Source organism: Vanacampus margaritifer, chromosome 5 (assembly GCF_051991255.1).
Source record: "Vanacampus margaritifer isolate UIUO_Vmar chromosome 5, RoL_Vmar_1.0, whole genome shotgun sequence".
In the NCBI taxonomy this organism is placed as follows: domain Eukaryota; kingdom Metazoa; phylum Chordata; class Actinopteri; order Syngnathiformes; family Syngnathidae; genus Vanacampus; species Vanacampus margaritifer.
In genome coordinates, this window is record NC_135436.1 from 30,729,155 (window position 1) to 30,749,708 (window position 20,554).

Here is a 20,554-nt window from a genome sequence, read left to right on the forward strand (position 1 = left end):
ATGGCGGCGCCACCCGGTGAGAACACTTTGCTCTCTTGTGCCACCGCCGCTTTGTATAAATAATACAGAGCGTGAATGATTGATGCGGCCGAGGTCTTTGTGCTGTTGGCGTCACGCTGCCGCATGAAAACCAAAGACGACCACAAAAACAACGTTAAGCTGTCAAATGCATGACTTTGGCTTTCTTCCTGTCTACGGGCGTGTTATTTATAGACATTAGACAAGTCATTCTTTTTATTTTATTTTATTTTATTACTCCTTTCACTACCATCCCTCTGATCCAACGCAGATATTTTTGGAATTGTTCTTCTCTGATTTCCTTTCAAGTGTGCAGAAAGTCTTTTTCCTGTCTTCTTTTGGCCTCACACGCTGAGACAAGCTAGCTAGCTTTCACACACGCTCCAACAGTCCATGATCACGTTAGCGCTCGTTAGCGCTGGTTAGCGCTCGTTAGCGCTCGTTAGCGCTGGTTAGCGCTCGTTAGCGCTCGTTAGCGCTGGTTAGCGCTCGTTAGCGCTCGGGTCTCACTGTTTGTACAACAGTCTTATGTGCAAGGAGTTCAGTAGCGCAACAGTTACCCACAATCCCACAATCAATTTGGAAACCATCTGCCTTGGCTGTAATGTGGCTAATTTGCTAAGATAGATAGCATCCATCTAGCTTGCTAGCTAGCTAGCTAGCATCTGTATCTATCTCTGATTCTATGATTTCCCCCCCACCCCATGTCCATGTAAATGGTTGATTCCGGTTTTTTTTTTGTTTTTTTTTTGGGGTCATATCCAAGCCAGGCCTCTTTCGTGGGCTGCGTGTCGGTTGCGACTCCAGTCAGGACGCTCATCTGACAACATCACAATTTGTTGACAAAGCAAAAAGCAATGACGGAGCAAAAACGAGTCAGTGAGGAAATGGAGATGCTTTCCAAGTGATGACTTTTTGTGGGAAGCGCTCCGTTCAAGCACAAAATCCTTCAATATACGTTTTAACGTGCGCGAAGCAGACGGCGCCAGCTGACCTCCACTTTTGTGCGCATGCGTGTCACTACACGACGCATGACAAGTCTTTGCTTTATATCAATGACAGCATAACAAGATGCCTTTCGCCCGTTTCAAAGGGTCTCCGGAAAAGCATTTCCTGCAGATTTTGTGCCGTAGCTTCCAAACGTGCAAATGGAACTTTGAGATGAGATGCCACTTGGTTCACGTGCTCCCAAAGTCCTGGGATGACCCCAAACGGGGTACGAGAGCGTGAAAACGCAGCCTGGTGCTGAAGCCTGAACCATTTCTTTTCTCCGCCTTCCTTACAGGATGCACAAGGTGTCAGCTCAGTGCAGCAGCAGGAGCAGCGAGGGTCCTTTTTATAGCCCTAGCAACAGCCGCCTGATTGGCCCCCGCGTCTGCCAAGCCTCTCGGCTATTGGCTGGCGAGACGGAGCGCTCCAAGTGCAGAATTTCATCTGCTGAGAATGTTCGCTGCTGCAGTGAAACAGAAGGTAAGGAGAGCGTGATGGGGGGGGGGGGGGGGTTAAGCCATCAGCGTGAAGCTACAAAAAACACGTCGCCCACAAACGCACCATATGCTTGCAAAATCAATCTCGTTCTACACTTCGACAAACTGCATACAATATTGTGACTCGTTTCAAAACATGTAAAATGTTGACTTCACGTCTTTCCTTGCTATCTTTATTATTATTACTACTTTTTTATTATTCCGCTGTCTTTCGTCCAACGACTTCAACATTTATTGATGGATTCGAACCATTCAACTTCATGTTCATGTTCAGTTCTTTCCACGTCATTCAATATCATTCCAAATAATTCCTCATTAGCATCATTCAGCCTTCACTCGCAATTTCTTCCGAAATTGCACATTGCCTACTTCTGGATACTTTATACAATATTGTCACTCTTATTTTATTTTTTTGCAAAGGTTGATTAGAAGCTTCAGTACGGTGAAGTGACCGGACAAATGAACGGCAACCAAATTATCGACATAATGAGCTTCGTGAAATTTCTGCTTTAAATATATCTTGGTGGACAAACGAACATATTGAGCTTCAAACACGGTTGTTGCTGTTGGTGGATGTTTTCAAACATATTCAAACAAATCAAGAAAAAAGAAGGCATTTTCTCGCTAATGCTAATATTAAAAACAAGGCTAACAGAAAAGCACTGCGCACCAATGGCAAGCTTTCAAAATGTCAAAACAAATCAAGTTGTGAATTTCTTGCTAACGTGTGAAATAATGCTAACAACAATAAGAAGAATTTTCACTGTCAAAACAAATCAAGAACGTGTTTTTCCCCATTTTTTTCAATATTTATGCAAAAATAATATGCTGTATCACATCAACGTCCTTTTGTGTCCATGTGACTTTATTCTTAGTGTAGCTGGCTAAAAAAAAGTTATCATTGTTGTTATTAAATAATGATAGAATTTAGAATAGATCATTATAAAAGAAAATGTATTTATGGTATTATAATAATTGTCCAACAATAAACGTATGCCCTTTAAAATATAGAATTCAACATACTTATATTCTATTACAGAAAAATATCCTTCTAAGGTCGTCATCTATGGATTTTTTTTTTCATCAAAGGAAAAAAAAAAGTATGAAAAAACTGTCATTTGTGACGCAGACAGCACATGCACACCTTTGCGCACGCACGCACTTCAAATAAAAAGAAAAAAAGACAAGAAAATTGGCCGTATGCAAATGAGGCTATAAATACAAAAGTACAAACACACACCGGAAATGTTGCTTTGATCATTCAGGCATCATCTTTTTTTTATTCTTCAGCTTCAGATCATCATAGCTAATATTTTAGTTTCTTGTGCAAGTGCTACATCATGACTCGCATTCAACATGTTGTTGTTGTTGTTGTTGTTGTTGTTGTGGAAAACAGCGAAAGAGAGAAAGAAAGAAGGTAGAAAAACAAAACAATTCATCCAATGTGGTCCAAACGTTTGTCAAAGTGCAGGAATAATCCATAAATAATAAAGAAGGCCAATACTGCCATGTGTTCTAATTATCTCTTTTTTTCTTTTTCTTTTTCTTCTTCGTGTGACAAACAGCAGCTGGCGACATTTAGAGTGAGCACTGGTGAAGTTCTAGCATCCTTTTTTTTTTTGCTATCTTTTTTTTTTTTATTCCCATGTTCATCAGTTGGGAAAATAGTCATAAAAAAAAAAATAATAATTAAGACAGAAGGCTGCATTTTTTTTCTCAGTCATATGAATACTTAACATCCACAGTATACAGTAAGTGAATCAAGTCAAGCTACTGTATAGAAATACATCAACAGCATGCACGATATTCAATGATATCATTATTATGATTATGCTTTGTCATCATCATCATCATCATCATCATTGTACACTGAAGAAACAGCATCGTAGTAGTAGTACGTAGAAGGCGAGTGCATTTTAGGAAAGAAACCACAAAGCGGATTCCTCGTTACATTTTTTCAATCTTTTTTTTTAACATCTTATGCAAAAAGAATTACTGACAAACACAGTTGACAAACTGGCGTGTGATTTTTATTTGATTTCAATTTTGTTGCAAATGTGGGCGGGCCAGTTGATTGCTTTTGGGGGCTGCGACGACTTAAGAAGGAAGTTTGGCCGAGACTACTTCCTGAAATCAGCACAAATGAAAGCGCTTTGTCTCGACTTCCTGGTGCAGCTCCGTCATTTATATATTAGTACAAAAATAAGAAGAAGATGTGTTTGAATGACATTTGTGAATGTTCCTACATTTGGCCGACTTTGTGGAAGGCGCCGTCTTTTGAGGCAAAAATAATTGCATGTTTTTTGGCGTGTGAATTTGGCATGTTTTTTTCCTGGAAGTGAGCAGTGAAGAAAATGCATCAGGTTTGTCATCCTTCCCGGTTGAGACGACTTCCCGGAGTTGTCCCGAAGTGTGTGTTATTTTTAAAATAAGACTGGAATTGACTAATGAGGACATCTTTGCAGGGTTAGAACTACTACTATTATTTTAAATATAGCATACTCGCTTTAATCCCTTAAATCGACATTCAACTTTTGGTTTGTCACACTTTTTGGGTGACGGCTACTACCTGGGACAAGGGCTTAAAAAAAAAAAAAAAGTCATATGTGTATATATAGAAATATGGCCCCTTACTTTTCTTTGGGCTGCGACTACTTCCTGGCTCCAAGCCGTGCCATGACACAAACACGTGAGGTTGAGCGCCACTTGGGGTTGCAAACTACTTCCTGGAAGCGAGCCATGTTGTCATGTGACGCATAAGCAACTCATAGGATAGAAAGAAAACACATCAAACGTGAGCAGCACGCCTGGACGGTCCAGTTGTGAGTGTGACGTCGCCGTTTCCGCCCCCTGCCCGACGACGCCCTCTGATTGGCTGACAAATGTTGTGAATTGGCGTCAAGGAAATCAACAAGATGGAGGCCCGTTCCACCGCGCATATATAATCCTCGCTTTTGCTATATATTTATACCTTTTATACAAAGACCTTTTCATAATGTTTGGAAACGACAAATAGGTGCCTTCCGGTTCCTTCCAGGTGGCAGAAGGCGAGTACAGAAGGCGAGCGCCTCTGACTGAACTGAAAACAAAACATATCATCAAATGTTTGCTTCATACAAATTCAATCAAGCGGAACTCGAGGGCGAGGAAGAGCGGATGTTGAAAACATTCCCAGAGACAAGATGGCCGAGTAGTCACTTCTTCAGGGGAAGCAAAGGTTTGTGGAAGCCATCTTGTCGCAGGTGCGGAACGTCTACGAGAGGCCGACGCGATCCGCGTCATCGTCAAAAGAGCATTTTCGTTCGCTGCAATTGGTCTGAAATATCATCACGTCAACATCAACTAGATCTGAATTTCCCTCATGTCAATTTCGGCCAGCGTTTCAACCCCACGTCAGCCATTTGCAAAAGTGGCAAATCCAGGTCCACAAAGAATGACGTCCGCCTCAGGTGCTAGCTAGCTAGCTCGCTAGCTCCCTGGGCAATCTGATGCGTGCTTGTCAAGGCGCTATCTGTGACCCCTGCACAATCTGAGACGCGCATGCGCAGAAGCTAGCTAGCATGAATGGCTAAAGCCAAACTGTGACAGGGTTTTCACTCTCTGGACCGGAATTTGCCACCCCTGGTTGGCCGCTTTTCTGAACGCGTTTGAGCTTTTGCCACCCGGAAGTCGGTCATGGTGAAAAGGTCTTTTCTTTTTTCTTTTTTTAACTTACGCTCACCTCTGCTCTTTTCTGTAAACACATGGAAAAATAAACAAGGGCTGCTTGCGCGAGCGGGCTCAGCAAAAAGCGGCTGCCAAAGTCCACCGGCCTTTTTGATTTCCTCTCGGGCGGTCTCGGCCTTGTGGCGGCAGGCGTGGGCCGGCGCTTCAGTTGTTGCCCTCCCCGCCCTCGTCGTCCTGCTGGTCGCTGGTCCACAGAGTCAAGTTGTCGCGCAGCAGCTGCATGATGAGCGTGGAGTCTTTGTAGGAGTCCTCGTTGAGGGTGTCCAGCTCGGCGATGGCGTCGTCGAAGGCCGTCTTGGCCAGGTGGCAGGCCTGCTCGGGCGCGTTCTGGATCTCGTAGTAGAAGACGGAGTAGTTGAGGGCCAGGCCCAGCCGGATGGGGTGCGTGGGCTGCATGTGCTCCTTGCTGATCTCGTGCGCCTCGTTGTACGCCTTCTCCGAGGACTCCACCACGCCGGCGCGCTTCTCGCCCGTGGCCACCTCGGCCAGGTAGCGGTAGTAGTCGCCTTTCATCTTCAGGTAGAAGACTTTGCTCTCGTGCTGCGTCTCGCCGCAGTTCTTGATCAGGAAGTCGTCCAGCAGGTTGAGCACGTCCTGGCACACGGCCTCCAGCTCCTTCTCGATCTTCTCGCGGTAGGCGCGCACCATCTCGATCTTCTTCTCGTTGCCGTCGGCCGACGTCTTCTGCTCGATGCTGGAGATGACGCGCCACGACGAGCGCCGGGCGCCCACCACGTTCTTGTAGGCCACCGACAGCAGGTTGCGCTCTTCGTTGGACAGAGCCTCGTTCAGCTCCGTCACCTGAGGCGGACACATCACCGGCATTTACGGCGTTAGCGGCGGGACGGCACGCCGACTCCATCGGCCTCAATTTTGGGCTGATTCTTCCGGTTGTCTCCAAAGACCCTCCGCCTCTCACCTGAGCAGGCTTCGCGTCTTTGGCATCCCAGAAGCAATCAACACTCGAAATCATTTGCGCTTTGGCCCGTTCCTCGACCCGAAGGACAAACTCAAACTCCAACATGAAGCTGAGCATTTACGAGAAGATGGTGCGCCATCGCCAATCTTGGCACCAAATTCTCCGCCAGGGATGTGGCAAAAAGCGACCGTCGAACCCTAACCCTAACCCTGACCAGCTTGCGATCATAAACTTTGTGCAACAACTGGAGCCACATGCTGCTTCATGAGCATTATGATCAGCTGACAGTATTTGTTTATTGGTTGTTGGGGCGGGCGGGAATCGAGGGGCCGTCTGCAAATGACTGAAATGTTGCCAAAAGCGCTGCGGGCAGCTGCACTGTAAGCGAAAACCCTCCGCGCACGCACGCACGCACGCACGCACGCACGCACGCACGCACGCACGCACGCACGCACGCACGCCCTCTGACCTTACACAAGGCTCAAATGGACTTTCTTTTTTCTTTTCAACTGCAATGACATCATTGTCCAAATTGTTCTCCTTCTCAAAACACTGCTGGGAAATATTTCTTCCGTTTTAAAATGCGACATTTTTGAGTGGTTTTAACATTTCAAAGGCTTCTTTTAACATCAATTTCCTTTTGTTGTTAGTCAAAAAGTCACATTTGATGACGTGCCTTAGTTGATAGCAATTCATGTTCAACTTTGGCATTATTTATGGCATCAAATCATCCCGTATCTTATTTTAATGCTTAGAATGCTCCAAAATGTGGTGACTTTTAAATGGTCTTTATTTCATGCAGTTGTATTTGTGAACCACCTTCTAATATTTCAAAAATGCCTTCAATGACTTCATGTGAGCACTTAAAATACGACTTCAATTACATAAATGTCTTCTTCTTTTCTTTTCTTTTTTTTACTTAAAATTAGGGATGTTCGATTCCTCATTTTCTTATGACTAATACAACAGTCCTGTTTTTTATTTTATTTTTTATATCTTTTGCTCTGAAATGTTCTCCTACTTTACCTGATGACTTCAAATATGACATATGATAGACCCATGCCTTCAAAGTTCTTAATTTTATGACCTCAAAGATGTTCTTTTGGGGCAAATTCTCACCTTGTGTTGACCGAGCGTGAACCCTAAAATGATCCGCTTCCTTCTTTGATGTTATTTGACGGCAAAAGACTAAAAAGCGATCGAGCGAGCGATCGAGCGAGCGATCGAGCGAGCGTCCGTCGGCGCCGATGGCGAGGGATTCCCTTCCATTCGGGAGTGTGACAGCACACGTGCACGCGCACACACAACTTTTTTTTTTTCTTTTCAACACCCTCGTTTCATTTTCCTGATCATTCAATCCAATCCTGCGCCTGTAACCCGTTTTCGCTGTTGCTAACATGACACGGCAGTTTGTAGTGTACACACCGGAAGCCAATGTGATCTGATCATATCAACTTGGCTACACTGCAATATGACAAAAGAATATTCCAGAAGTCTTCTTCTTCTATTGCCTCCTTCGTCTGCGTGGAGCCGAAGGGCGCACACACACCCGCTCGCCCCATTGCCGCTAATTTGCATAAACTAGAGCTCCTTATCTAAAACAGTTTTGGAATATCATTTGTATTCTAATCATTCTAAGACAAAAGGAGGAGGAGGAGGAGGAGAAAGTGGGGGGAGCAGGAGCAACCTCACATGCCCCCAAGTGAGTCGTCACTCTTTTGGGGGTGGAACCCCATTCATTATAGGGCCCAAATGACATTTAAAAAAAACACACACACATTTTGTAATGGTAGTAATAAGAAAAGGAGAGCCAGCGTGACGCAGGCTTGCTTGTGTTAAAGGCACCGCCCAAAAGGAGCCGGCGCATCACAAGAAGCCACAAAATTCTGATAATATCGCAAACACCGCACAAGATGACCTCACAAAGGGAGCGGCCTTTACGTCATGTCAGTTTTTTTTTGAAAGATCTATTTCCAAATCCAATATTTGCCGGCATCCGCGCAGTAGTCAGCGGCAAAGTGTCGCTCTGATGACATAATGAACGAAAGGCACTCACCGATTTCATGGCGGCCGCCATGTCGTCATACCTCTCAGCCTGCTCGGCCAGCCTGGCTTTCTGCACCAGCTGCTCGCGGTCGACCATCTTTGGACAAATGCGCAGATTTCAGTGCTGACACTAGTTTTGCCTTATTGGGATTTTTGGGAGGTGCTGCTCTTTTTTTGGGGAGGGGAGGAGGGGGTTGCTAAGGCACGGCGCCGCTCGCCTGCAGATTGTCGGGCGTTATTTTCAAGATCTCGATTTGTTGTCTGCTTGTTTTGTTTTGTTTGTTTTTCCTCCTCAGTTCAATTCGCAATGCGGTGAAAATCTGACGGCAAGTGAATACTGCAGCTGCTGTCTGCTCGTCTCACCCCGCTCTCTCTCTCTCTCTCTCTCTCTCTCTCTCGCTCTCTCTCTCTCTCTCTCTCTCTCTCTCTCTCTCTCTCTCTCTCTCTCTCTCTCTCTCTCTCTCTCTCTCTCGCTCTCTCTCTCTCTCTCTCTCTCTCTCTCTCTCTCTCTCTCTCTCTCTCTCTCTCTCTCTCTCTCTCTCACCCCTCTCTCTCGCTCACCCTCACACTCGCTTGCGTCATCCCCCAGCGCAAAAGTGGCTGCCCGTGCCAATGATGTAATAGTAGTGGCCGGCTGGGCGCAAGGCTTTGTGGGTAATGGAGTTCAACCGTCCAACTTGTTAGGCAAGAGCTAGCGGAAGCGTGGCATTGTGGATAAGATAGATAGATAGATAGATAGATAGATAGATAGATAGATAGATAGATAGATAGGAAATGCAGTGTGGCAGCAATGTGACCCACCTACACGATCGACATTGCCATCGTGTGGCCAACTTGAGGAATGCACATTGATTTTAAAAATATTCTATACAATAATAATGATTATAACAATTTGTTATCTTTTGCATATTGAAGGACCAATCAAGTCAAGGTTTACATGAAAATGAAAAAAAAAAGTCAAATGTGTACAATTGTAACTTTGCATGCATGTCCTCTATGTATGCTATCAGCAAGTATAACATTTATTTTTGATCAAATTATAATTAAAATGAAATTTTATTCAAAAACCAACCGACAAGTGCTAACAGTCTCTCTCTCGCTCTCTCTCTCTCGCTCTCTCTCTCGCACACGCACACAGACGCTTATTGGTCATTAAGCTGAGCTTGTTAAGGGTCAAAAGAGGAAGTGATGTCTTTTCTGGAAGTGGGTCACGTCGTCACGGGGGGAGGAGCCAAGCCTGGCCAAGAGCAGATATCATGGATGATTGGGTGAAGCAGCATGTGGCTCATCACGCAGTTATACTCGTAAACACTCTTGTTTCCAGCGAACAATTATATGTTCATGATCATCCAATAGTTACAGAAAACCGGCTATACTGCATTCTTTGCATTTACTCAATGAATTTCATCCCCTTCCTTGCAAGGCAGAAATAAACGAGAAAGTCAATTCTTGGTGTTGACTACTAATTATGTGAGACCTGTTGAATTGTGTGACTGCAGCTTCAGAAGTTTTATATAGGCTACTTCATTCTGTGCGTCTGCTCGTGCAATTTCTCGCCTTCAAAACAAAAAAGAAGAGACAACTCTTGCCGTGTTTTTTACAATGACGAAGATGTTGAATGCGCACTTTGTTGAGCTTGGGGGTGAAGCCGATGCAAAGAGGATTAGCCTAGCTGCCGCTTACCTGAAGTGAGGATGAGGATGAGGATGAAGGCGAGCGCATGCAGGCGGACCATCTGGAGTCCATCTCGGACACCGGCACGGCGAGCATGGAGCTGGACGTGCTGATCTACCCCGACGAGGTGCGAGCGGCCACCCCCGAGGACCTCCGCCAGTGGGAGCTGGAGACGGCCAGCCAGAGGTCGGCGCCGCCCGCCGACTGCGAGCCGCGACTCTTCGTGGCGCTCTACCCGTACAACCCAGCCTCCATGTCGCCCAACCCGGACACGGCCGCCGAGGAGTTGCCCTTCGTACCCGGGCAGATCATAAAGGTGAGACCGACAGACCGACCTTGACTTGCGAGCTCCGTGCTGGCCACGCGTGGAACTCCAAAATGCACTTTCCATATTCAGAAAAACGTGGGAAAATTTGTTTGAAAAGCAACATACTTACCTATTTTTTTATTTTATTAATTCTTTTATCTCCACAAGCGCTACATGTACAAGTATATCGCCAGGTGATATTCAAAGATTTCTCTGCACAATGTTGTCAGAGCCATCAACAATTAAGGGAAAGTAAAGCTGAGCAGGAAAAAAAAATGGCTCCAAAATGTAAACGTAACCTCTGTTAGTCACAATTCACGAAATAATAATAATGGCAGTCAAGTTCACGCTTTGCGAGGCTCTTAAGACTCCACAGAGGGATGCTCGCGTAAAACACGCCCTGATCAGTGACCCCAAAAAAGTTGTCAGTAAAAGTGGCAACGTAAGATGGCTGCTCTTTGGCTTCAGCCGCAAACGACCTATTGACAGTCCAGACGCAAATCCCCTTCAGACCCATAGATGGCCTCAGTGGACATGACATATTTGCGTGTCTAAACCAATAAAACGCATCATTGAACACTTCTTGTTCATAATTTGAATCTTAACTAACCAATCACACCCGACCTATTGCATTGAAGTGAGAGGATGAGCAGCCAAAACCTTACAGATAAATGATTGATTAAAAAAAAAAAAATCGCGAGTTGATTTGCATGATGTTCATGTTGAAAATGTTGCATATAAGCTTGGTAAGTAAAAAAAAAATATATATAATAATCTATATTGTTCTTATGTGGGGAAAGTGTCAAAATCGGCAACAGAAAAAAAAAAATGTTGCCCAGCAGAAAACTGCGGGTCCAAAGGGGCTCCTGTATTTGACAGGCAGAGCTTTCCTGTGATTGGTCGTTGGCGATAAGTGGCGGTCATGTGATCGCTTCACTATGTTGGCTCGGTTGAAATTGGGCGTGAAAATGGCGAGCACGCGGCCGCCTGCTAACGTTTCCATGTGTTTCTGTTGCGTGCGCGACCTGTCAGGTGTTCGGCGACAAGGACGCTGACGGCTTCTATCACGGCGAGTCGGGCGGCCTTTCGGGTTACGTGGCCAGCAACCTGGTGGCCGAAGTCCCCGTGGACGACCACGACCTCAAACATCTGCTCATGCAGCAGGGATTCATCCCCGTGGACCAGACCGGTACCGCTTGGTCTCTTTTGTCTTTTAATGTCTTGGTTATCCGTTGTTTGCTTGTTCATTAGCCAGTTAGCTCGTTATTTAGCAGCAGTTGTCGGTCCATATGTGTGCCGGTCATTTGAATTAGTTTGTTACTTCACATGTTCATCTTGTGTTGCTACTTTTGCTGACCACTTCTTTTGGTGAAAACTCTTACCAGTTTGTGATTCATGAAGACAGAAAATAAAAATGATGCTCAACGTATTCAAGTTAAGTGCGGGTGGAAATGCAAGATGACCGGCGGTGTTAGTCGACCCTCATTTTTTGATAGCGCCACCAAGAGGATTGGAGTGTAACCGTCAGTTGTCAATCAAACGTTTACACAGGACTGTCTTTGAGTCCCGATGTGAGCGACACGTCCAGCGTTCCCGAAGATGGGATCGTACGTCGCATGGTGGCCTTGTTCGACTACGACCCGTGGGAAAGTTCGCCCAACGCCGACAGCGAGGTAAGACACGACACGCAACAGCGACAACATGAAACCACGCCGCATGACGTCTCACACAGATTTCTGGAGACGAGGCATCGGGATCAACTCATTCATGACTTTTTCATTCCGATTAATGGCGTGCGTGTTCTTTTGGCACCAAAATTGACATTAGCTAGCCATGATCTTTTGCTCAATTTTTCAAAGACAACTTGATAGCCAGCCAGTGTGCGCATTTCTGCAATAAGGTACAATTTGATCCAGGACGTTCCTCAATGCATGCGCTGCGATACGATTCAAGGACGATACGTTTTCAAAGGGATTGAGCGCAATTACGATTTGATTCCATAAGTGGACTCGCTTGGAAGTGGCATGACGAAATGAGTTTGAGTGGTTTGACAATATGGCGATGAGGTCCAATCCCTTCTTCGTCTTTCCCGCAGGCCGAACTGGGCTTTCGTTCGGGCGACATCATCTACGTGCTCGGCAATATGGATTCTGACGGCTTCTACTACGTGAGTCCCAGTCATTTACGATGACTTTTCTTTTTGGCTCACAAACGTTCTTTTCAGGGCGACCTGCAAGGACAGCGAGGTTTGGTGCCGTCCAACTTTCTGCAGCTGCTACCTTGGGATTAGAATCTAAATTGTACCCATCAAAACAAAACAAATCATGTCCAGCCCTGGAAAAGATGACGAGATCACTGCAAAATACAAAAACATTCCTTTTCTCTCATTTGTTCTCTTGGAATGAAATGACAAAACACGGCCAGTGTTTGTTTTTTAAATTGTTTTCCTTTGCAAACCAAATGTTAGCCTTAAGGATTTTTTTTTTTTTTACAAATTTTACATACATTTTATATTATGACCTCTTTTTATACGATGCAAAGTTTTTCCTAGATAACATCTGAACTATAATGTATTTTTTTTCAATATACTTACTGTACATTTTATAGAGTAAACACGTATAGAATTGCTGTTTGTGATATAATCCGGATTATTGACAGTCAATATTCCTAAAAATCCACCAAACAAATCGATGAAAATTGAGATAATATAGAAAACATTCAATATGGAAATAAGCTTTGCTCCATTTCATTTTCTCTGCTTTTGCAATTAAAGACCAAACTAAATAAATGCATTTGGTGTACATTTTATTTTTGCTTGTATAAAAATGCATGTGCTTTTTTATTATTTTTACATAATAAATAAAATTCACGCTACCTTCAAAAAAGCATTTACAAAAAATAATAAAATGACGAGTTAATAGTAGTTACGAGTTTGTTTATTCATGCAAAAACTATTGTACAACAGAACAAAAGTGCTCGGTTTCATGAAACACTTACTCAATGATTTAAAACAAAAAAGCAAACCTGTGAATGACCTCAGTAATATTTCCCCGTATGTTTAACAAACAGATAGCACGTATACATCATTTTTAACAGGAGTCATTTTTTGTCTGTATCGCACTTTTCATAGGGTCCAAATGTCCCATTTTGTTGACATTTCAGCATTTAAATGTTTTTAGAATATTTCAGCATTTTGTTTTATTAATCAATGAATCAAGAGTTGACCTTTTTTTTTTCAACAGACACAAAAAAAACGATGCACATTTAAATTGCACGTGACTGTAAAAATGGATGACATCACAATCCCAAGTGGTCAAATGCAGAAGACGGCACGGATTGCCGGCATTTCCGTTCAACTGGTGAGTCAAAGTTGCACTCCAGCGTGTGAGGAAGGACGCGAGTGCATGACACTGCAGATAAACTCAGATGCGCTTGCATCATCGCCCGTCTATTCTTGCACAATTGGATTACATCCAAAGCGGTCCTGTTCTTGTTCCTGTTCCTGTGTTTATATACTGGGCACATGGACATACTCTACACACCGGCTCACTCACACCACAACGTTGTAAATCATGAAAAGAAATCATTCTGATAGTCCCAAGTAAATATAAACGAGTGTTGCACAAGTGTGCACACCCGTTACGCTTGTGTTCAGAATGAACTTTCAAACTCATTTTTTTAAACATGCGATTTCCTTACTTGGAAAGGCTGTAGTGGGGGAATGCCAGCTGAAACGTCCACGTCAAAAGGTAGTAATCAATTTCATAATAATGCGTATATTTGTGGAGATTGACAATCAAGTTGCATTTTACAATTTGAAAAATGCAGATTTCAACAAATTACACAAGATAAAATATCTCTTAATATGCACTGAGCTCTTACCGTCCTACTAATGCATTAATGCCATCTAGTGGCAGAAAAATTGACCAACACAAATCAATATCACACTTTTTTACAGTACATCTTATAATTTGAACTCGATTTTATTAATTATTATGAAATTACTGTATCAATGACTAAAAGATCCGGCCATATTTCAATTAGTTCAACATTTTTCCACTTTTATGTTGAGTATGAAAATTTTGAAAAAAAATATTTGTACATTTATTATTATCTATTGAAGTCATGTGATTAATTACGATTTAAAAAAATGATTGCCTGACATCCCTAATTTATTTATTTTGTTGCCATTGTTAGGATGTGTGTTTAAGAACATTGTATTTCTTTGTTTTGGGGAATATATTAACATATATTCCTGACATTAGTTTTAATAGGAAGAAACGTAGTTGCAAAACCGCAAATAAATGTTGTGGAAAAGCCTTGAGAATTGTTCAGGCAGAACCCCAAAAGGTTTTTTGTTTTCTAAAGAAAAAAAAGAAAGACTTCCAACCACTTGTTTTGCAACAGTGATCATGTTAAACGCGGTAATGCTCCTGTTAGGCTTTTGTACAGAGTTAGTGCAAAGTGCAAACAACAACGCTCACTGTTGAGTGCTGCCGCCCGGTGGACATAATTGTAGCTGCAACTTTACCATCTTGATCGTCTTCTTCAAGATCGTTGTGTTACAGTCATCAATAATGTACGGTAGTTATTTATTTGCGTGGATGTTAATTGAAAGATGAAAGTTTGTGTCTTTGCAAGTCAGTTAGTGACTAAATCAGCTCACGTCCGCTTGAATTGACTTTTCAGCTTCTTCGCGTTTCAAAGAAGATTCGTTGGTTGGTCACTTTTTGCAGTGGCGTCTTCATGTTGTTTCTCCAGAGCGGCGTGTCCCTAAAAATCTTGCCCCGCCCCCTTCCTCACGTGACGTGTGTTTCACGCGAAGTGCCGCAGCACCAGCAGCGTCGACGTGACGATCACGTGAGCTGGTCTGAGCGAAGCGGAACCGGAGCGAGACACTCGTCTGCCGTTCAGGGGCTGCCCGGGTCGGAACGTGTTCACCATCGGCCTCCCTTCGCGGGAGAAGACGAGCTGCGAGAAGGCGGCCAGCTGCCAAAAAGGTCAGTGACGTCACACACACACGTATACTTCCACAGCAGGAGGCAAAAGCGCTTCATCAACAAAAGTTTGCTCTGTCATTGGAAGCATCAATTATTGGGAAAATGAGGATTTTAGCCTTCTTGGAATGTGTCTGAAGTGTCGGGCAAAAAAGCAGTTGCAGTTGCGTGAGCTCATTCGAGCCTGCAGCCTTAATTTGACACTTTTGAAAAACTGATCATTGTGGAAATTCTGATCTTTTGAATAGGATTGAATCGGCTGTCAATGTCCAAAATCAGAAGCCGAGATCAGGACAAAACTTTTCAGACGCACTTTCCAGCAATAACCCAGTTAAGTCATCAATATAAAAAAATAAATAAATAAATCAAGATGTTGTTTACTGAAAACAGATGTGATCACCCTGTTCAATATATATATTTTTTTATGTTTTGGTTTTACCCCTTGTTTTTGTGGGAAACGCATACGAATCCCCAATTTTGACAACAACAAAAACATGCCTTTGTTGGCAAACATGCAACTTGTCAAATGATGGAACAATGGAATGCTGGTGACGTCACCTGTTGTCTGCTGAGGGCTACTGCGCTCTCGAAGAGGGTCCAGACGACGGCTTGGGCGCAGTCGGGCGTGGTGAGGGAACCGTGGTAGCGGAAGTACTGGCTCATGTCGGACTGAGCCGGAAGGAACATTTGCAGGGAGATGCCCTGCACCCTCGTTTTGTTGGCTGCTCAAAAAAAGGAGAAAATTCATTCGGTCAGCGATGGCATCAAATGAGCCACTGACGAGTGCAAGTGCAAGATTCATGCATTTGTGTCCTTTTCAAGTGAAGTGCCGAAATGAAGAAAGAAAATGTAGGAAAATCTTTCAGAGCATGAAGACATTTTTTTTTTAAAAAGTGAAAGAAGCATAACATTAATCGTGTAAGACACGCTTGAAAATGCGCTCGCGCCTTCTGCTCTTCATCCCTGATGATGCACGTGCATGCTTGGCAATTTGAAATGTGCTTTTTGGGAAGACCGGAAAGGACCACATTACAGTCGTCAGTCCGATTAGTGATAAAAGTGTCCATTAGTGTCTCCATGTTGGCCCAACGAAAAAAAGGGGCGGACTCTGGCTGTGTTCTTCAAGTGATAAACAAAAAAAAAAAAAATCAAATAATTGCCTCCATTTCTTTTGTACAAATGTGGCATACGTAATGCGAGTGTCAAGTCATCCCAACGGTCGCAACGACTCCCGCCCGACCTCCGAAGCTCGTCGCTCACTTTTATTTTGACATTTTTATTTGCAAACAATGAGGTGTGATTTATGAGAAGCAAACTGGAATCGTCGTCGTCTTATCGTCTCACAAATTGTACTTTGGCACTCGACTGACTCACACGAGTGTCATTTACTTAAGTTATCATATCAGAAAGGCAATAACTGACACTTTGGCACTTAATCGGCACACACGCACACGCACACGCGCACGAACACGCACGTGTGTCGTGTGTCGTATATCATGTCATAACTTACACGGGTGCCGGATTCTCGTCAGAGCTTTTATGAAGGGATCAAACTTCTTGTTAGCAGAATTTGATTCCTGAAACACAAGTGGATTCAAAACAAAATTTTCATTCTATATTTTGTTCAAATCAGTGAAAAATGAAGAGACAAAATAACAAGACTGCATGGACCTCATTGCTAGCTTACTTTGTCAAACGATTCACGAAAGCAATCATTTCTAAACAGTTTATTTACGGACACAATCAACATTATTTTCATTTCTTATTCATCACAAATCCCGATTGATTCTTGTGCTGTGAAATAATTGATCTTTGCTATCTGCAACTTTACAAAAACATAATACATTCATAAAAAAATGGATAATAAATGAAAAACGAAGATTTTTTTTCAATCATTTGATCTAATATTTCAATGCAATATTTTATCCAGCAAATCTCATAAGAAACTTGTACAAGTAAACTATAATAATTGAATGAATACAATTAATAATTAAAGTTAGTACATTCTTTAATCTACACTGGCAATGTATTGTTTGTGTAACGCATATATTGAGTAATTTGAACTAAAATATCCTTTTTACTATTCTTTGTTCTTCCTACTCATTTTGTTGGTATACCACAAGGCTCTATTGCGGAGCCATTTAATGTCTGTATGCATTCCAGTGCATTTTGCTTGAAATCTGTCATATTGATGCATAGCAATAAAGTTTTGTGTGGAAATTTACCGATTACCTGCAAGAAGAACCCGAGAACAGCCACGCCTGCCGGATCCCTCACAGCCTGTGACAACGAAGTGTATTGTTCCTTGATGTGCACGATGTGCATCTGGAGGAGGAAAGCAAGATTGGACGTTTCTTTAGCGCGAAGCAACTCAAACTGCTGACTTACCTCCATCGGAAACTGTTCTCCATCTATTGTGTGCTCAGAGCCCGGGCCGCCATCTTTGCCCCAGTGGAAGTGGAGCTGAAGTGCTTTGTACGTTTGGAGCAGATTTCCTCCTTTGATTTGCATCCCGCCAGGTAAGTCCAATTGTACTGTCAATTGACACCAAATATAAGGAAACATCTGCATCAAACAAAAGAGACAACAGCTGCTTGGTCTTAAGTCAGTGCTCTTGTTTGTGTGGTTTGTTTTGTTTTAAGAATGTACTGGTGGTTTTTTTTTTTTTGGGGGGGGAAGCATCCAATGTTTTCATCGAAATATTTGGACTTTTCCCTCACAAAATACAAAATGTTCCAGTAAAATCACCTTATGTTTTTCTGGGGTGGGGGGTTCTTTTATTATTCCAACTTTTCTTGACAAAATACAGCATGTCATAATTGTATGACATTTTTGTCAGCTGTGATAAAAAAAAAAAAAAAAAAAAAAAAATCCCAGAAAAAAACCCTGACCCTTTTTTCTATTTATTTTATTAAAATGTAATTTTTTTTTTGTTGAAATTGTCTTTTAAATCCGAGATACTGTACTTTTTGTCGAGAAAAATATTTCAAGTTGAGCTAATCTGCAAATTTAATATATAAAAAACCCCAACACAACTGACCCCCCCCCCCCCCAAAAAAAGAGACATCATGAGTCTGCAAGCAAAGTTTTGTGCGTATTTGGTCATGAAAGAAAGTTGGAATATGAGAAATGTCATTTTGCCATCTTCTTTTCTTTCCAGCTTGCCCCCTAATGAATGTTGTCATCGTGTGACTTTTGACCTGTGTGGCCGTTGTTGGAGAGGTTTCCGTGAAAAGCGTGTTGATATCCGACAAGGTGCAGCGGAGTGAGTCGTTGGTCGGGTAAAACTTTTCTGCTGACAATATTGACCGGCGACTGCGACCTGCCGCCGCACTGAGGAAAAATCCTCCCCCACTCGACAGGCCCTTTGAAACAGAAACAATTCATCATGGCACTCCAACACTGTTTCTTTTTTTGTTTTTAATAATGCCACTATTTGAGTTCTACCTGTGCAGCTGTAATTGCAAGAAACTTGGGACTGGTAGCACCAATCTAAAAATCAGGCGTTCATTGACAACATTTTTTTAATGACATGATTATTCTTTTTTTTCATTGTGGAGTTAGCGTAGCATGAAGATGCTCCTACCTGCCCCTGAGACAATTTCCAGGAAGGAAAGAAACAAAAAGATCCACATTGTTGTAATGGTCTAACTGCAGGTGCGGTTTTGGTCAAAGGCATCAGATGAGTTGTTGTTCTTATAAGGTCAGGACCACCTGAGCAGCCCCTGCCCCGCCCACTTTGCTTTTATGACGCCTCATTTCAGATAGGTGAACAAGCACAAACACAAAAGATAAAAAAAAATGGCTCATTACAGGTTAAGGACTCAAAGAACAGCCTGCTTTAGTTGTAAGCAGTATTTTTAGATTTGTCGGGGGAAAAAAGTCAATAGATTCTTTTTTGGAACTGGAATTGACAAAAGAGTCAACATCTGGTGCAGGGGTCACCAACATGGTGCCGGGCGGCCCCCAAGGATCACATGGGTGGCCCCCAAGGCTCAGACGGTCGCCCCACAGATACATCAGGGCTGCATGATTATTGGCAGCATATTCACAATTATTTTTGATGAATATTGTCATCACAATTATTTATTAGAAAAAAATCATCATGTTTGGGAAAGCATCTGCGCTGTTACAGTGTGCACTCACAAAGTCCAGACAACGGCTGCGACTCCTTTCAAGGCACAACAATCTCATCATGATGTTCATCTCTAATTTTCTGTCCTTTCTTCTCTCGACATGATTCGCTCTCATCAGTTCACCAAGTGACGTTCGGCTCCCGCTGCAAGCTGCGATCGTTTTTAGGCAGTATAATAAATCCTTAAAAATTCGTTCACCCCTTGATGGTTGCTTGACTGCTGGTTGAGAAAGTGCTCGATTTCATAACCAACAGAACCCACATATGAATGTAAATATCATTGACGATCAGGTTAGTTTAATCGTGGCAGCCAAAATCATGACAACGATTAAGAATCGATTAATTTTGCCGGCCTATGAGTTGCAAGTGGCTCAAAAAAAATGGAGGCTGTTTATTTTTAAAGGAATGTTTAACACACGGAAACTGTTGACTATGTACTGCTTTACTAAATCACACACATTTAAACAATATTATTATTATTATTTCATTTGTACAAAAATGTAAAACATTTCATTTTGAATTCACTTCTGTAGTCTGAACTGGGGGGAAACGGCATACAACCTTTGACTTTTTAGAATAGTAAGACCTAACTATCAAAGAAATAATATTTATTACATTTAAACAAATGTAAAAATAAAGCGATGAAAGGGAAAAGCAAAGCGCGTACATAGTAGGACTACCGGGTAGAAGTTGCTGGGGAAATGGCACAATTCCCAGCGTTCCTGAACGCGCCATAGTGGCGTACAAGAAAGTAGGCGCGGCAAATGTTGACCAGAATGTTTAGAAGTAAACGTGTTTACAAAACAAAAATAAAAGCGTCGAGTCTTTCAAATGGTTGGTGTTTGTGCCGTTGCAGGCTGCAACGCCCTCTGCTGGCTACTTTATTCATGACGTCATTTTCATCTGACGCCTCTGGCGATGACGCAGGTAGGCTGGAAGGAAGTTCTTCCTAAACATATAACCTTTATTTAACCATTAAAAAGCCATTGAGATCAAGATCTCTTTTTACAAGACCAGGGCGACCTGGCCAAGAGGTCAGCAACACAAAACTCTGAATGATATAATAGGTTTGAGTACAATTTTTTGCAAGTGAACGTGCCAAAAACAGACACTGTTCCGGTTCAGCACGAATCCGAGTGTAAGATCGGAGCTTCAGTTGTGTCTGTAAGGAATTCCATGACGTGGAGGCAGTCAAAGTGAACGAACAAATTCACCAGCAGTTCACTTCTGAAAGATGGAGAACGT

The 20,554-nt window shown here is 42.8% G+C and overlaps 3 protein-coding genes across 4 annotated transcripts; 1 reads left to right on the top strand and 2 right to left on the bottom strand.

Moving 5' to 3' along the window:
• Positions 1-2,757: 2,757 nt before the first annotated feature.
• On the bottom strand, positions 2,758-8,709 carry ywhag2 (3-monooxygenase/tryptophan 5-monooxygenase activation protein, gamma polypeptide 2). The gene is made up of 2 exons (XM_077566613.1): positions 8,207-8,709; positions 2,758-6,032 (listed from the first exon to the last, which is right to left on the bottom strand). The coding sequence occupies exons 1-2, from the start codon at positions 8,291-8,293 to the stop codon at positions 5,376-5,378; spliced, it is 744 nt and encodes a 247-aa protein (XP_077422739.1). The 5' UTR covers positions 8,294-8,709; the 3' UTR covers positions 2,758-5,375.
• LOC144052496 (RIMS-binding protein 2) lies at positions 8,509-15,167 on the top strand. 2 transcript variants are annotated; one of them, XM_077566608.1, is made up of 6 exons: positions 8,509-10,186; positions 11,210-11,366; positions 11,729-11,850; positions 12,273-12,344; positions 13,420-13,536; positions 14,914-15,167. In XM_077566608.1, exons 1-6 carry the CDS (start codon positions 9,917-9,919, stop codon positions 15,028-15,030), a joined length of 855 nt encoding a protein of 284 aa, XP_077422734.1. In that variant the 5' UTR covers positions 8,509-9,916; the 3' UTR covers positions 15,031-15,167. The 2 variants fall into 2 exon arrangements, with proteins under 2 accessions (XP_077422734.1, XP_077422735.1); XM_077566609.1 differs by lacking the exons at positions 13,420-13,536; positions 14,914-15,167 and adding an exon at positions 12,402-12,969.
• On the bottom strand, positions 13,092-18,809 carry ca4b (carbonic anhydrase IV b). Its single transcript, XM_077566618.1, has 8 exons — positions 18,761-18,809; positions 18,622-18,666; positions 18,375-18,539; positions 17,563-17,708; positions 17,407-17,499; positions 16,685-16,751; positions 15,733-15,896; positions 13,092-15,166 (listed from the first exon to the last, which is right to left on the bottom strand). The coding sequence occupies exons 1-8, from the start codon at positions 18,807-18,809 to the stop codon at positions 14,993-14,995; spliced, it is 903 nt and encodes a 300-aa protein (XP_077422744.1). The 3' UTR covers positions 13,092-14,992.
• Between the last annotated feature and the right edge of the window lie 1,745 nt (positions 18,810-20,554).

Bases quoted from the DNA above. Each gene is read 5' to 3' on its own strand.
- LOC144052496 (XM_077566608.1), top strand. From the start codon at position 9,917: ATGCAGGCGGACCATCTGGAGTCCATCTCGGACACCGGCACGGCGAGC. The intron at 12,345-13,419 runs GTGAGTCCCAGT...TTTTTTCAACAG, and splicing joins ATTCTGACGGCTTCTACTAC to ACACAAAAAAAACGATGCAC. The intron at 13,537-14,913 runs GTGAGTCAAAGT...CACTTTTTGCAG, and splicing joins CCGGCATTTCCGTTCAACTG to TGGCGTCTTCATGTTGTTTC.
- ca4b (XM_077566618.1), bottom strand. From the start codon at position 18,809: ATGTGGATCTTTTTGTTTCTTTCCTTCCTGGAAATTGTCTCAGGGGCA. The intron at 18,667-18,760 runs GTAGGAGCATCT...CCTGATTTTTAG, and splicing joins GGAAATTGTCTCAGGGGCAG to ATTGGTGCTACCAGTCCCAA. The intron at 16,752-17,406 runs GTAATCGGTAAA...CTTGTGTTTCAG, and splicing joins TTCTCGGGTTCTTCTTGCAG to GAATCAAATTCTGCTAACAA.
- ywhag2 (XM_077566613.1), bottom strand. From the start codon at position 8,293: ATGGTCGACCGCGAGCAGCTGGTGCAGAAAGCCAGGCTGGCCGAGCAG. The intron at 6,033-8,206 runs GTGAGTGCCTTT...TGTCCGCCTCAG, and splicing joins TGGCGGCCGCCATGAAATCG to GTGACGGAGCTGAACGAGGC.